The sequence below is a fragment of the Agrilus planipennis genome, unplaced genomic scaffold (assembly GCF_000699045.2).
Source record: "Agrilus planipennis isolate EAB-ADULT unplaced genomic scaffold, Apla_2.0 scaffold66, whole genome shotgun sequence".
In the NCBI taxonomy this organism is placed as follows: Eukaryota; Metazoa; Arthropoda; class Insecta; order Coleoptera; family Buprestidae; genus Agrilus; species Agrilus planipennis.
In genome coordinates, this window is record NW_020438868.1 from 967,938 (window position 1) to 985,552 (window position 17,615).

At 33.5% G+C, this 17,615-nt stretch overlaps 2 protein-coding genes across 3 annotated transcripts; one reads left to right on the forward strand and one right to left on the reverse strand.

Moving 5' to 3' along the window:
* Positions 1–1,647: 1,647 nt before the first annotated feature.
* On the forward strand, positions 1,648–16,357 carry LOC108734714 (V-type proton ATPase 116 kDa subunit a). Of its 2 annotated transcripts, none has more exons than XM_025976202.1 (15): positions 1,648–1,931; positions 4,219–4,355; positions 10,326–10,502; positions 11,847–12,013; positions 12,086–12,263; positions 12,625–12,801; positions 12,864–13,076; positions 13,208–13,358; positions 13,412–13,785; positions 13,856–13,965; positions 14,022–14,146; positions 14,208–14,434; positions 14,496–14,712; positions 15,911–16,082; positions 16,155–16,357. In XM_025976202.1, exons 2-15 carry the CDS (start codon positions 4,239–4,241, stop codon positions 16,249–16,251), a joined length of 2,502 nt encoding a protein of 833 aa, XP_025831987.1. In that variant the 5' UTR covers positions 1,648–1,931; positions 4,219–4,238; the 3' UTR covers positions 16,252–16,357. The 2 variants fall into 2 exon arrangements, with proteins under 2 accessions (XP_025831987.1, XP_025831982.1); XM_025976197.1 differs by lacking the exons at positions 1,648–1,931; positions 4,219–4,355 and adding exons at positions 7,011–7,117; positions 8,014–8,150.
* LOC112904929 lies at positions 8,161–10,319 on the reverse strand. Its single transcript, XM_025976203.1, has 2 exons — positions 9,687–10,319; positions 8,161–9,465 (listed from the first exon to the last, which is right to left on the reverse strand). Exons 1-2 carry the CDS (start codon positions 10,089–10,091, stop codon positions 9,157–9,159), a joined length of 714 nt encoding a protein of 237 aa, XP_025831988.1. The 5' UTR covers positions 10,092–10,319; the 3' UTR covers positions 8,161–9,156.
* Positions 16,358–17,615: the final 1,258 nt, after the last annotated feature.

Consider the following 17,615-nt stretch of genomic DNA (forward strand, 5'->3'; position numbering starts at 1 on the left):
GTGTTCATGCCAGCCGTTATGTAACCACACATGGTTTAGCTCTTAATGTTTGCACTGATTTAACTTGGTTTGAANAATTTATTAAGAGAAAAATAATTTATAAATGAATTCTGCAGTTCTCTTAAACTTTTCGAGTGGATTTACTTATAAGTCTTGCCCCTAGGTGACGCGACGATGCAGAAAATCAAATCAATACCGCGAAATCCAATTTACCGCTAAATTATGGAGTTAAGTAAAAGCTAACTTGGTGGCTTTTTCATTAAATAAGGATCAGATTTAAATCTGTATTGAGAAATAACATTTTAAAGTTAATTGAGAAACACAAATGTGATAAATCTATAAAACTCGTACTAAATTGGACGAAACAGCGCTGAATATTATAATTATATTTCAAACAGGTATACAGAATGTTTAAAATGTTTATATTATGCTAATAATAGCATTTAGGCTATAAACACAACATTTCCAGGTGGGTACGTTTATTATAATTTAAAATTCATTGAAAAGGTTAATATATTAAACGTTAATAAAATCAAAATAAATTTGTTCTATAAATAGGAAAGATTTGTTATTCCCGAGCAAAGGTAGTTTTCTTCGAATATTACGTCTTGTAAAGAAAAAGCCAATTTTGTTTTAACAAACATTTCTGGCATTTTTTTCTCCAAGGTGTCTACGTACATAGAAAAACGACCATGAGCAATGCGGCTTTGATTATTTACTATTATGTTACGTGTCCATGACGGTTGAAAATGATTCATTTTTATAGCAAAAGTTCTCGTTCGCATTATCGAACCTATGCATCCGTGAATGAGAGCCACTGAAATGTAAAAAGCAAGAAATGGATTTGTATGCAAAGGACGTACTCACTAAGTCATTTTAATTGTGATTATTCTAGGATTAAGTGATTAAGAATATTATTTCCCAGTTAGAAGTGTAGGCAATTTTTAATTATAATTATTTTCGGTGCTTGGTTCATATGATTTCTTAATTAAAAATTATTGTAATCATGAATTATACAAAATTTTTAGGAAGTTTAGCAAGTGCATCTACCTATTTAAAGATTATTTTTAAATTACTTTTTTACGAATTCGTTTCGTTAACAAATGCGTACATTATTAAATAATGAAACTTTTCGGTAATCTTACGCTTTGTAGGCGACCAGAAGTTTTACTAGGGTACAAAACATTAATGTCGAGGAACTTTCATGAGAAAATCCTTAAATATTCCCATATATTTATCAAATACAATAGTAAAATCCACATTCGAATCTGTCCACTCTTTTTGATGTCGTGTATTTCGTTCAAACAAGTAGACGTACAGATACATAATTCAAAATTGGATACTACTTTTACTAGTCAGGTAATTTGTGCTATTTTTTCCTTTCTTAGAGATACAACCCCACTTATGAATATTACCTAACGACTACATTCTATTATTAACTAATTAGTAATTACTGGCAGGTAGTTAATTAGCGGTTTGGTATTTTATTATTCTGTTCGTGACCTTGCGCATAAAAATCCTCTTTCTGTCTGTGTAACGTTGTATATAAGTGTACAAAATGATGATAATGAAAAAAAAAAGTTAATTTGAATTTGGCCGTAATAGAAAATTACTGGCGCATGTGTATTGGTTGTTTCAACGTACACCTCTGGATGATAAGCCAATGTTGTTTGTGTTGTACTTGTATATCATGTAATTTCCGATATATTTAATAGTATGACATTTATTCGAGCAAGAAAATGACCCGCGGAAGAATTACGGCGTCAGTCAGCGACGAACTTTGTTTCGCACTGTTAAAGTCGTTTAAGTTAAAGTTGATGTTCTGTGTTTTATCATTATAACGAATGAACGAACGAATACGTTGTTTCATTAATGTTCACGTGTTTTATAAGTTAATTCAAACACTTGTCTGTCTCTCCCACTAATCTCATGTAAGTTTACGCATTTACTTTGATATTATTGTCTTTTAAAATGTTCGTACCTATACAATGTCTAATTGTTATATTATTGCTGCCTTTTCCTTTCACAGCAGCCATTCACCAAATAATTTGTTTGTGTTTTTCAATTTTAAAATGTAACTGCGCCCTCCTAACTCTATAAAACTATTTTTTGTTATAGATAAATAAATTAATAAATCGGTTCTCTGTTTTAAATTGTTTCAAATTGTGTTTGGTATTTATTGTAGAATTTTTGGACAAGCATATAAGTAAAGGTAATTTTTTTATTATAATAAATAAATTTGTATTCACAAATTTTGAATTATTTTATAGTATTTGCGAGCGGTTTTTCTTCGTAAAGACAGCTTATTACATTTAGCGTAAAATGCCATGCTTTAAATAGGTTATTTCTAATCGATTAAAGAAGTAAAAAGTGCAACTAATTCGGCCAAGGCCTATATGTATGTCGATTAGTACGTAAAACTGTTTTGTGTGTATTATGTCTAAAAGGAAAAACAGAACGAGAACAGGTGAAAATGTCGTCCGTTCCCTTATCTCCGATATATTCATTCTCTGTGCGGTGCGACCTCTTGGCCTTTCGAATGTGGTAAAATAATTATTAATTACAAAACAGTGTCAGGGCTGAATTTTACCTGCAGTATCTACAGGCACGTCCAAAAATAATTGACGCACCTAGAGCTAAACTTAATTGGAAAATAAAAAATTAATTGTACATCTCACAACTTTATTAATAAAGAAGACGAGGCAATCAATATTTAAATATGAACATTTATTACACATATGTGTGTGTGTGTATAAATATAGAAGTTTATCAGTAAAGTAATAATGCAGACATGCAAACGTCTCTGTTGTAATGATTGTATTTATTATGTAAACATTTCGTAAAGATAAGCTTAAAAAACGAAGCTGGTTGCTGGAAGAAGAAGTGTTTGACTTGTACGTGTCGTGAATGTTATTTGTATAAGATTGTCTTATCGTTAATATCAGTATCTTTATAACACTGTTATGTGACCAACATACTATAAAATAAATTCATCAGAAAACGAATTTATAACAAAAATCGTTAAAAATGTAAGTACGTATTGATAGTAATGGTCGAGCGTATAATCTTGTATTAACAATGAAAGAAAATTTAATTTGAATTAATAGTAATCGAGTCAATTATAGTGAGACTGTTGAAAAAAAGCAGGAAATCCGTTTTAATTATTTTATACCCCTTGNGAAAAGCTTGGCTTACTTCGATGTAGGTGTATCCAAGGACTAAAACAATGAAGACGATTGCTATAGAAAATGGTAACTGTACTTCCACAAACGGGTCCATTGCATAGCAGTTAAATAACATTAGGTATGCGATGTTAAGAATAGCCCCCATGACACTGGCGTAGTAGAGAACCGATTGACAAAGTATTGCAGCGTATTTCATCATGATGATATTTATTACTAAATTGCCGATACTGGGATGAGGAAGATAGCCGTGTGTCGATCTGTTGCTGCATATTTGGATGCATATAGGAAGATTTATTAGCTGAAATGCAGCAGTCGTAAATACTGCTGAAATGCTTATTATATTTCTGTAGGGGTACAGTTGTTTAAAGAGCGCCCCCCGTCTAGCTCGAGGCGTGAAACGTTCTGGAGGCAGCATTTTTCTCTGCTTCTCGTCACATTGTCATTTTTGTTGTAAATGTTTGAGACTCACTTGAAATTTAGAGCATATTTTTTATATTGTAAAAAGTTGACGTTTAGTTTTTGGTTGTCAGCAGTTTGACGTTCAAAAGGACCTTGTATATCATTTTGAAGGTGGTAGACATGAGTGTTGTCTGTGTCAAATAGGAAATAATACTCGTTTGCGTGTTCATCGTAAATTTGTCTTTTCTAGTTAAATGAAAATGTCAACGCATTCCAAAGAAAGTTTGTTGGTGAGGTGCGCCGTTGTGATGAAATGGAAAGAAGACTTCGATACATCGAGACGGAAGTTCGAAAAGATAACGTTCCCATTCCAGATTGTTTAGAACTGCCTAAGGCTCCAAATCCAAGAGAAATTATAGATATTGAAGTAAGCTAACATTTTAATTTATTTGCTTATGTTGCAGAAAATGTACACCATTAGATTCGTTGCGGAATTTCAAGAAACATTTTCCTTTACAGTTTTTCGATCCGATGAATAATAATTATACAATGTACACTTCTATCTTTTTTGCTGCATGCTAGGTGATTACGCGCAAAAGAGTGACTCAGCGCGATTCTTTTGGTTCATTTAAAGTTTTTTAAAATTCCGCCAATATGGGGGCGATGTTTCGGAGTGAGGAGATGGCCCTGGCCCAGCTCTTTATACAACCGGAGGCTGCATATTTTTCAATTTCGGAATTGGGTGAAAGCGGCTGTGTACAATTTAGGGATGTAAGTGAATACAAAACGTAATATTGATTTTAACACTAATCAATATCAATTATGGGATAGCAAGAGAAAGTGAAACTGAAAGGAAAATTCTTGCATTTTCATTGTTTTTTTTAACAAAATTCAGTCGATTTTTTCTATAATAAAAAATGAGGCACAACGAGAGTCAATTCATTTCATAAATTCATTTAAAAATTTGTTCCTATCTAATGATAAATTTTACTGTCAACTTTAGCCCCATCTTAGATACTATGCACCAGTGAAATTTTTGTTTCGTATATTAATTGTAAAGGAAATATTTTCCGCATTTAACTCTTTTAAAATTGAAAAATATGTTTCAGTATTACACTGGAATTTTTATTTTAAATATATTTCAGCTATTTTGTAAACTTCTGAATGCGAAATAGAGAATTAAATGAACAATAACTATGCTAATTTTTTTTAAATACGTTCGGCTAATAAAACTTGTTAAGTATGCTTGTTACACAGCCCTCATTTGTTTTAAATTAATTTTTGCGGAGGTTGCGTGTCTTTTAGTTAATTAACCGTATTTTTTTTTTTTTCGTTTCAAAATTTCACCGTTATCGTAATCTGACGTGTGTTCTGCCTACAATACAATAGTAACATTGGTGAAAACTCGAATATTATTTTTACCTCCAACGTTGGCATAATATGCTATTTTTACGTACACGCTAAAAAGCTAAAATTACTAAGGAGATTAATGTTTAGCAGAGCGGGTATATTATAGGTACATGTCTCGCGGATTGCAGATGTAAATAATTAAACTATTTAGATGTTTTATTTCAAACAAACGCTGTGATAATGACGGACGCCAGTTTTAATGGATTTGGAATTGCCGGAAATTTCAGGTAAAACGTTATTTTATTTCACTTGATACGATCGCAAATCGGACTTGATAAATAATTTGTTTTATTAACTCGCTACCAGTCAAATACCAATTTTATTGTCGTACAGTACAAATAAGCCTTTTTTCGATACCTTTCAAATAAATACAGGAAAGAACGTATCAGAATTTTTATCATTGATATAATCAACGATTAGAATTCTCTCAGTTTCGAAATATTTTTGTTAATGAAATCTAACACGTACGTATCAAAATTTACTAAAATTACTTAGAAACAATAAAGAAGCTACAAGTAAGAAATAAGTATTCAAAATCAAGCGCTTATAAATTTAATAGTGGTACCTGTAAGAAAGTCTACATAGGCCAAACAAGTAGATGTTTTAAGGAGCGGATGAACGAACAAAAACTACGTAAACCAGACTCTAGTTATGTAGACCATTTTACATTTAGAAAAGAATAAATTCATCAGGGATTAATATAAATGACTAGATTTATATGTGTAAACAATTCTCCTCTTATAAACATTTAGTTTCCTCTTTTTATTGCAATTTGTCAACCACCACCCTTAATTAGCCTTTATTTTAGTATATATGGATATAAGCAATTTTGTTTCAGAACTTATAAGTTTAGTATTTCTTCTCATGAAGAAGTCACTGGGTGATGCTGTCAATGAACTATTTTGTAACTTAAACTTTCTGTTTCTTATCTTTATTAATTTTAGAACAGCAATTAAAATGAGTGAATGATGAATGTGTTATTGAAGTACTTTTAGTATTTGTTGTGATAATTTCTAGTCTATGTTAGTAACAATTAAGTCCATATTATTATATGTAAACAATGTTTGTGGAAGGTGTGTTGAAGTAACTGTTTGTGCTTCTACTGAGTGTTCTCTTTTAGAATTCAATTAATTTGTCTACTGTGTAAGAATCATTTTTGAATTGGTAACTTGCTTTTTACGAAAATGTTATCGATCAATAATAATTCAAAACAGGAAATATCGATCGATGTTCTGCAGATGTTAACTTATTTATATTTTGAAAGTTAATTCAGTCCTAAGATCCAAATTTATCTGAACCATTCTTGTTGAAGCTCTCAGTTTCGGATATTATTCGTATAATGTTTCAATTAGTTTGTAAAAATAAATAAATATCTAATTTTTTAACACCTATACACCAGCCACTCTAACCGATCATGAGTTGTCAGTAAATCACTTTTTCGGGGAATATACAGAGCGAAGTATTAAAAAAAAATATGATTTTACTTAGAGAAATATAGTGCTTTTAGTAGTTACAGAACTTTTATATACTGCTGTTTAGCAAATACTGCAGGGTCTGCTAAATACAAATGTAAATAATTTACATTATGATACAGGCAATTGCAAACATTAAATGCAGATAACTAGAGATAAATTTGATAAGAGGAAGAATGTTGAAAGGTAAAGTATGCGAAGTTGAATGTTCTTAATGTTTAGCAATATTTGTAACAAAAATGAAAATATTTTCAGTTAGGTAGCTACATAATTCGGGCCCAGTCTCAGTCAGTAAAGTTAGAACAAATAACTTTTTTGGAAGCGAAACTTTTATAAAAAAGAACATAATTTCACAAGAACGTTAACATAATTAAATTTCAACTAAAAAAAAGAAAGGAAAATCTGAAAGGAACCCATAGATTTTTTCTTGAGTTATTATAAGTTTGACATACCTTTCTTCGAACAAAACTGACGGCGGCTTGTTGAAAATGGAGGGGGCGGCTGTAACGTTTTTCGTAAATAACCATGTAAACATTACTTTATCACATGATATGTAATGTACAACACCTTTATCAGACCGCGATACTGGAGTGAAAATCAGCCTCAAGTTAGTACGTACTACAGTTTTGTTACGCGAGGAGTTTGTGAGCGGTGAGTTTTTTTTTTCATTTTGATTTCGCGAGCCGGCCCACAATTTTGCTTTTCGTTTTATACAGAAAAATTATTTATCAAGTAGTTTTGTATTTATTAACTTTAGTTATACGTATCGTTAGCGTTACATGTTATAAGATTGCGAAGCCTCGAAAGTGTTTTGGTCTTGACCCAAATAAAGTTCTTTGCTGTGTTATAATAGTTAATAGCAATTTAAAACATTTAATAAACGGTTATCTAACAAAGTATATAAAGTTCTCCCGTTTAATTACCGTAATTAGTTATTAAATACCTACAAAATTTTGAAGACTCGCGTAGACATGTGATCACATCATCACATGATTCGTTTAGTTCCAGTCTTCTAGTAAATGGCCATTTAAATTGAGTGTATTGTTGTTATAATGTTTATGTACAGTAATATGCCTTTTTGTGTCGTGTTTGCGGTTTGAAACGATGGTCAGGATAACGGGAACTTCGCTGGATGCGATGAATTGAAGATCCGATGGGTGTGACAGATCTTGTGACCACGTGAAATACTTTTAAAACGCGCTTAATATTTAATTTAATTAAGTATTGTTGTTGTAAGTGTTTATTGTATGCTTTGTTATAAATTGAAGTGCGAATTTTGTTCTAAATACGTGGTAGTTTTCGAAACATTTATAGCACAATTACTGAAGGAGTACTTTTTAAATATTGTAATAAGTGGATTCGTGTTTTTTGAAGGAGAAGACGAGACTTCTTACCAAAATAGTTTATAGTATTGCAGTTCTTATTTACACNCAAATTAAGAAATATTTTTTATTTTTATTTGTCAAGTTACTGGCAGCATTTTCCGTTGGTCTTTAAAATCGATTTATTTATTCGAAAATAATTAAAGTTAGTGATTTTTTTTACAGTTTTTTAAAATTCCGCCAATATGGGGGCGATGTTTCGGAGTGAGGAGATGGCCCTGGCCCAGCTCTTTATACAACCGGAGGCTGCATATTTTTCAATTTCGGAATTGGGTGAAAGCGGCTGTGTACAATTTAGGGATGTAAGTGAATACAAAACGTAATATTGATTTTAACACTAATCAATATCAATTATGGGATAGCAAGAGAAAGTGAAACTGAAAGGAAAATTCTTGCATTTTCATTGTTTTTTTTAACAAAATTCAGTCGATTTTTTCTATAATAAAAAATGAGGCACAACGAGAGTCAATTCATTTCATAAATTCATTTAAAAATTTGTTCCTATCTAATGATAAATTTTACTGTCAACTTTAGCCCCATCTTAGATACTATGCACCAGTGAAATTTTTGTTTCGTATATTAATTGTAAAGGAAATATTTTCCGCATTTAACTAGTTTTAATCTTGTTGTTTTTATCTGTCAATATCACTAGTTTATTTTAAATGAACGCATATGTTTTGTGCAAATGAAATACATATGTGTAAGTTAAAGAGAAACGATACATTAATTAAGAACAATTATGTAGATAATTGTAGCTTGTTCCACGCTTTAAAAGTTGCGTGCAGTTATAGTTACAACATTTTTGTTAAGAGCGAGTTATTTTCTACCAAGTACAAACGTTTGGTACACAGAATGGATACGGGGAAATTCTGATAAAATTTGAAATTCATGTTCTTTTCGAAATTTTAAGAAACATTTTCCTTTACAGTTTTTTGATCGGATGTGTAGTTACGGAGTAATTAATAAAACAATGAACGAATCAAGGCGCGCATACTTCGCTGCAACTTGCAGCAGGCGCGACATATGTTTCGATTGTTAGCGCCTAGTCGCTTGCTGCTGCTTGCAGCAGAGAAGATTCGCTCTGATTGGTTCGCTATCTTAAACTTAAAACATCAAGGGTTCCGTTAATACACATCGGAGACAAAAACTTTAAAGAGAAAAGCGTCTTGGAATTTCGAAAGCTATTCATTGATGCACTTTTCAAGTAATATCGAATGTAACGGTGATTTTTTAATGCTAAAACTTAAAACATTAAAACCATAACATTTTGAGGCTTATACATTTTATTTATTAAGTATTATTGACTTATTATACTTCGTCGTCACATTCGTCGGAAAATAACATTAGACCATCAAGTACGAATGCTAGTGCTAGCTGAGCCCCGTATGCCACCAATCCCAAAGCGTGAGCAATTTGCAGATACAAATTATTAAATATGGTTTCCAATGCAAACCATGCCGCTGACATCAAAAACCCAATGATATACATTGGTAAAGATACGTAGGAAATGGTTTGCGGTAAGCTATCTCCATCGGCCAAAATTAATGGAGCGGCTAGATAAAATGTGTAAATAAAAACTAGCAAAACACCAAATCTTCGGGGAAGGTTGACGTCATCCTTAAAAAATAATAATAAAGACGTTAAAACTGATCGCTTCTTTGTAAGATTAACAAAATGGTGTCTCTCAGCCCCCTTTTACGAGGCTCTTGAGAAAAGGAAATTGTAATTAGTTGTTGTAATTCTGTAAATAATTAAATTAAGAGTAAATGTTAAAAACATCAAGCCCTTAGTAAAATCCCATGATGAAATAAATCTACAACGTGAAAAGCTTGGCTTACTTCGATGTAGGTGTATCCAAGGACTAAAACAATGAAGACGATTGCTATAGAAAATGGTAACTGTACTTCCACAAACGGGTCCATTGCATAGCAGTTAAATAACATTAGGTATGCGATGTTAAGAATAGCCCCCATGACACTGGCGTAGTAGAGAACCGATTGACAAAGTATTGCAGCGTATTTCATCATGATGATATTTATTACTAAATTGCCGATACTGGGATGAGGAAGATAGCCGTGTGTCGATCTGTTGCTGCATATTTGGATGCATATAGGAAGATTTATTAGCTGAAATGCAGCAGTCGTAAATACTGCTGAAATGCTTATTATATTTCTGTAGGGGTACAGTTGTTTAAAGAGCGCCCCCCGTCTAGCTCGAGGCGTGAAACGTTCTGGAGGCAGCATTTTTCTCTGCTTCTCGTCACATTGTCATTTTTGTTGTAAATGTTTGAGACTCACTTGAAATTTAGAGCATATTTTTTATATTGTAAAAAGTTGACGTTTAGTTTTTGGTTGTCAGCAGTTTGACGTTCAAAAGGACCTTGTATATCATTTTGAAGGTGGTAGACATGAGTGTTGTCTGTGTCAAATAGGAAATAATACTCGTTTGCGTGTTCATCGTAAATTTGTCTTTTCTAGTTAAATGAAAATGTCAACGCATTCCAAAGAAAGTTTGTTGGTGAGGTGCGCCGTTGTGATGAAATGGAAAGAAGACTTCGATACATCGAGACGGAAGTTCGAAAAGATAACGTTCCCATTCCAGATTGTTTAGAACTGCCTAAGGCTCCAAATCCAAGAGAAATTATAGATATTGAAGTAAGCTAACATTTTAATTTATTTGCTTATGTTGCAGAAAATGTACACCATTAGATTCGTTGCGGAATTTCAAGAAACATTTTCCTTTACAGTTTTTCGATCCGATGAATAATAATTATACAATGTACACTTCTATCTTTTTTGCTGCATGCTAGGTGATTACGCGCAAAAGAGTGACTCAGCGCGATTCTTTTGGTGCATGTTACAGTAAATATAACTTGCGAGTTAACAGTCAGCGTCTATTTGTATGCATGCTCGACGATTTGGTGCAAATGAGTGACTCAGCGCGATTCTTTTGCTGCATGTTGCAGTACATGTAACTTGCGAGTCAACAGTTACCGCCTATTTGCGTGCATGCTCAACAGTTAGCGCGTATTTGTGTGCATGCTCGACGATTTGGTGAAAATGAGTAACTCAGTGCGAGTCTTTTGGTGCATGTTGCAGTAGATGTAACTTGTAAGTCAACAGTTAGCGCCAATTTGTGTGTATGTTTGACGATTTGGTGCTAATGAGTGACTCAGTTCGATTATTTGGTGCATGTTGCAGTAGATGTAACTTGCGAGTCAACAGTCAGCGCCTATTTGTGTGCATGCTCGGCGATTTCTTGAAAATGAGTAACTCAGTGCGAGTGTTTTGGTGCATGTTGCAGTAGATATAACTTACGAGTCAACAGTTAGCGCCTATTCGTGTGCATTCTCGACGATTCCGTGCAAATGAGTGACTCAGCGCTATTCTTTTGGTGCATGTTGCAGTAGATGGTAACTTGCGAATCAACAGGCAGCGCCTATTTGTATGCATTCTCGGCAATTCGATGCAAATGTGTGACTCAGTGCGATTTCTTTGGTGCATGTTGCAGTAGATGTAACTTGCGAGTCACCACTCAGCGCCTGTTTGCATGCAGCGGAATAGAGGCGCTCTGATTGGCTAAACTTTTACTGCTAAGTACTCAACAACTATCTAAAGGAGAAAAAAATTACAAAAGAAAATATTTCTTAGAATTTTGTAAAGAATCCAATGGTGCATTTTTATTACATATGCATAATTATGTTTTCTATATTTATGTACTTTAAAGCCGTATAGTATGCCGAAGGTTTCAAAAACGATAACTTCATTGTTTCTGAAGCAACAACAAATTATTTATGCATATTATATAAAATAATACGCCTGTATTACGCCTCGTAAAAGAGAAACGATTATTTAATGTAGTAGCAAATTGGGATATTAAAAATTGCCCACACCTATTGCTATCTATCGAAAATTATGCACAGATATATAACTGGCTTTTTAAAAATAGAAGTTTTGTAATGCCTTCGGTTGATTTATGTAGACAATTGCTTTTTTTAGGCTCATTTAGAAAAGACAGAAGGTGATATCAAAGAACTTTCCGAAAGTGCAGTTAACTTGAAATCGAACTACTTAGAATTGATTGAATTAAAACATGTGTTGGAGAAAACCACCAACTTCTTCGCTGAACACGACGAGGGTGGAATCGGAATGGATTCTGTACATAAGTGAGAATGATTTTTGATCTTAGATCGTTTATCTATTTAAAAAAAAAAACTAAAAACTAAATGTTCTTTAAGGGCTCTCATTCCTGAGGACCCACAAAGTGCTCAAATGCGTGGCCGACTGGGTTTTATTTCGGGTGTTATCAACAGAGAAAAGATTCCCGGTTTTGAACGAATGCTTTGGAGAATTTCCAGAGGAAATGTGTTTTTAAGACAAGCAGAAATCGAATCGCCCTTAGAAGATCCGGCAACCGTAAGTAATTTATAATTTGCACATTGTCAAATATTGAGTAGCAGTAAAAGAAAATGTGAACCTACGTGTTTATTTATAAGTGGTATTTTTTCTTCTAATATTAACGCGGAAGATATGTGAAAACTCCTTAAAGGTGAGTAATTTTTATATGGTTCAAATGACCTTTGTACATTTTTGACATGAGCCAGGGGAAGAGTTTAAAAAATTGCATTTTGTAAAACTATAACTAATTCATTCAGCTGAAATTCTTATTGCATCCCCATTTATAATTATTATAAATTGTAGTTGGTTTCTTCCTATGAAAGAAAAATGTTTTGTTTTTCTTCTCTATATTGTTTGATCAATACTTCGTTCTTATTAGGGAAATGAGATAAGAAAAACAGTTTTTGTGGCCTTCTTTCAAGGAGATGCATTGAAGAGTCGTATCAAGAAGGTTTGCAGTGGATACCATGCATCTCTGTATCCATGTCCAAGCACGGCTGCAGAACGAGAAGAAATGCTCAAAGGTGTCAACACCCGTTTGGAAGATCTTAACTTGGTGAGTAATTCCTTTTTTCTTTGTAGGTAAGAAATAATTTTAAAACACCCTTATTCAAACAGGTCTTGAACCAAACCCAAGATCATCGTCAAAGAGTCCTGGTAAGTGTGGCAAAAGAACTCCAAAATTGGACTGTAATGGTGAAAAAAATGAAAGCAATATACCACACATTGAACTTGTTCAATATGGATGTGACCAAGAAATGTCTTATTGGCGAATGCTGGGTGCCAGTAAAGGATTTACCAAATGTCCAAACTGCTTTATCCGATGGATCGGTGAGTCAAAAAGGTTGCAAGAGTTCTGTGGAACTGATGTATTGTTATCCAAAATTCCACAAATGCAAATTTGAGTAATTTTGGATAACTTTTCGAGTTAGGACACTTTTAAGTGCTGACATTTCTGTTAGAGTATCAGCGGCAGTTCTATTCCATCCTTCTTGAATGTTATCAACACCAATGAGGATCCTCCAACATTCAATAGGACCAATAAATTTACTAGAGGATTCCAAAATTTGATTGATGCCTATGGGGTGGCAAGTTACCGAGAGGCAAATCCAGGTTTGTAGATAGATACATTGTTTTTTATGAAACGTAAAGTATATTCATTTTAGCCTTGTATACAATTATCACTTTCCCATTTTTGTTCGCCATTATGTTCGGCGATATGGGCCACGCTCTGATTATGTTGTCCTTTGGATTGTACATGGTCATTTGCGAGAAAAAATTGACAGCACAGAAAACCGACAACGAAATCGCGAACATTTTCTTCGCCGGACGTTACATTATCTTGTTCATGGGTATTTTCTCGTTTTATACCGGTTTTATTTACAACGATATGTTTTCCAAAAGTATAAACCTTTTCGGGAGCAGTTGGACCGTGAATTATAACGAAAGCACTGTACTGAGTAATAATGAGCTTCAGTTTGATCCGGAAGCCAATTTCGCCCAAAAACCATATCCAATTGGACTTGACCCCGCATGGCAGGTAAGAACAATTAAAAATAATAGTTTTGATGCTTCCAATTGTTACTTTTGTGTTTTATTTTCTTGTTCAGCTCGCTTCAAACAAAATCATCTTTTTGAACTCGTACAAAATGAAACTGTCCATTATTTTTGGAGTTATTCACATGATTTTTGGAGTTTTGGTCGGCATTATCAATCACATGTAAGCCTAAAAGTTTTCCAATTCGTATTTACTTTTATCTTACATTTTTTACTCAGTCATTTCCGTCATTATCATGCCATAATCCTCGAAACTCTACCTCAATTGCTATTTTTGGTTGCACTCTTCTTTTGGCTGGTGGTGATGACTCTGATGAAGTGGGTCATGTATGGGCCTGGAAAAGGTAAAACTCCCTTTCAGTTTTCTTCACTCAGAGAGTTCAAATACTTTTCTTTGTATTCTAGAGTTGAGTTTGAGTCCAACTTGTGCTCCATCAGTGCTTATAATTTTCATCAACATGTTCCTGTTCAAAGAGAGCGAAGTCGACGAAGGATGCGACATGTACATGTTCGATTTTCAGCCAACCTTCCAAATGATTCTGGTCTTTGTCGCACTTATATGTATACCAGTTATGTTGTTGGGAACTCCACTTTACACTTTATACAAGAACAAAAATAAAAAAGTTCATCACGTAAGTATTGATATTCGATTGGTTTTTAAAATAATGAAAAGCTATTTTGTTTGGCCTGCAGTTAAATGGTAGAAACGGCGACATCAATCAAGGAATGGAACTCCAACCAGAAATCGTCGAAGAACATAAACCATCACCATCAGGTCATGGCGAAGAGGCGACCGACTTTGGTGAATTGTTGATGCCTCAAGCAATCCATACCATTGAATATGTACTTAGTACTATCTCCCACACTGCCTCATACCTTCGTCTCTGGGCCTTGTCTCTAGCCCATGCACGTAAGTTAATTTGGATTTTATTTGTTTCCAATTTCATAGTTATATCAAAACTAATACTCATTATCGCTTAGCTGGACTCACTTTGGGCTCGTTCTGAAAATATTCTGTCTTTGTCTCTTTGGTGAAAACTCTTTAAATTTTATTGGATTACACTATAGTTACGTAGTACGTTCAGTTTTTATATGATAGGCAGAACGTTTCGTTGAGGTACTCTTTTGAGACTCGCTTTCTATTCGTACGCGCTCACTTTTAGTTAGTACTATCTACCACACTCGCTCATACCTTCTTCTCTGTGTCGTCTCTAGTCCATGCACCTAAGTCGATTTGGATTTTATTTATTTTCAATTTCATAGTTATATCAAGGCGAATACTCATTATCACTAAGCTGGACTCACTTTTGGCTCGTTCTGAGAATATTCCGCCTTGGTTCGTTTGGTGAATATTTATATTTGTACTCTTATTTTTATTGGATTACACTATAGTTACGTAGTACGTTCAGTTTTTATATGATAGGCAGAACGTTTCGTTGAGGTACTCGTTTGAGACTCGCTTTCTATTCGTACGCGCTCACTTTTAGTTAGTAGTATCTACCACACTAGCTCATACTTTCTTCTTTGTGTCTTGTCTCTAGTCCATGCACCTAAGTCAATTTGGATTTTATTTATTTTCAATTTCATAGTTATATCAAGGCGAATACTCATTATCACTAAGCTGGACTCACTTTTGGCTCGTTCTGAGAATATTCCGCCTTGGTTCGTTTGGTGAATATTTATATTTATGCTGTTTTATTTTTATTGGATTATACAAAAGTTACTTAGATTCAGTTTTTATTTGATAGACAGAAGGTTTTGTTGACGTACTCATTCCAGACTCGCTAAATTCTTGCTTTCTACTCGTACGTGCTCACTTTCATTTAGTACTATCTCTCACACTGTCTCATACCTTCGTCTTTGGGCCTTGTTTCTAGCCCATGCATGTAAGTCAATTATTGAATAGATTTTATTTATTTCCAATTTCATAGTTATATCAAAACGAATACTCATTATCGCTAAACTGGACTCACTTTCGGCTCGTTCTGAAAATATTTCCCCTTGGTTCCTTTGGTGAAAATTTTTATTTCTACTTACTTAACTTTGTCGTATGTTTGCAGAAATATAATAATAATGTAATTATGTATTTCTTTATTATTTTTTTCTAGAATTGTCTGAAGTATTATGGAACATGGTTCTACAACAAGGATTAACATCAGACTCTTATATTGGCGTTCCTATACTGTTTGTTGCTTTCATATTTTGGTCTGCGTTCACAGTAAGTGTATTGGTCCTTATGGAAGGATTGTCAGCTTTTCTTCACACTCTTCGACTTCACTGGTACGTTTTTAAACACATCCTGACAATTTTTTGTGTACTATTAATAAATAAAATACGTATATTTTAATGCAGGGTGGAATTCATGAGCAAGTTTTACACTGGTCTTGGGTATCCGTTCCAGCCGTTCTGCTTCAAAACCATTCTGGAATCTGAAGAGGTTGCTGAGTAAAGAAAAACTTCGATTAGTGACTATGATGACCAGTATTTGATAATTATCTAGTAGTACATAGCAATAAATGTCTTTTGCAACGTACAATAAAATATTTTAAACCGAATCATATTCATACATTTGCCTTAAAATCAATCGCGTCTTCCAAGAATTTAATAAATAAATAATTTTACAGACTGTACATAGATTTTAATGTTGTGCTTTGGGTTGTTAAGAAACTGGACCAATATATATTGCAATTTGCTTTTGTAGTTTTACACTTGTTACTTCAATAAACAATGTTAAATAATAACGAATTTGATTTTTTATTGAATTTATACTTTATTTGGATAGTGCATAGTAAAACCATAGTATGCAACGGATGTTGCGCGCGCAGAGCGCAACTGTCAACGGTAAGTAGACGCCTCTCTTTGTTAAGAAAAAAATAAGAAAATCAAAGTAATATATTGTTCCCAAAGAAGTCTTTTAAAATAAATACGACAACCTTGTATAGTTAGAAGAATTTTTTAATTTTTTCGATTCGATCAATAATTATTACGGTGTGCCGGTGCATATTTCAACTTTAACTGCATCGATGTATCGTTGGATTTGTGACGACCTACGGCAAGTAACGCCAATAAGTGGCCAATATGGCGGATGCGTAACGCTTTAATATTTGTTTTAGATAGACAGATATACTGGTCATGTTTGGTATCAAATAAAAGGCCTTGAGAAGCTGATTTCATAAACCCATATGTCGTATAAACACAGACAGTGTGATTTTTATGGTATGAAATATTTGATTTCATTCATATGACTAGACGAATTGAATTATTGAATCAGCACAGTCTAGTTGAGTTATTGAAGCATAGAAGTTCCCAGGCAAAAAATAAAAATCACATAGGGAGGGATGACTGTGGGGTATTGACGAACCCAATACAATAGAAACGCACAGGTCACCCTAAGTAGTGCGTTTGGGGTCGAAAAAATTAACAGGGGCGGCTTTATATCTTTCTATGTACCTATCATGTGAAGCACTTATAAATAAAAATATATGTCTCATTCCAATTTTAAGGAAACTTATACCAGTTAGCACTACCATTCATGGAAATTATTATTATTAAGAACTATGCTTAGTTTCCCTAATAGTTTGCTTGGTATCAATAAGAATCTATTTATTTTAACTATTTTATTTTATTTCATTTTTTTATTACTGCGAAAACGTGAATGCTAAAGTCTAGTGTAAAAAAGGTTCGTGTTTCTTTTTCCAAAGGGAAATAGTTTCTATTTGATAACGACGAAGCGGTAGAACATCTGCAACCTTGACCTTAAAATATCTCCCGTTTGCGAAAACATCTTTATCAGTTTGATTTTGTGGAGGCCTT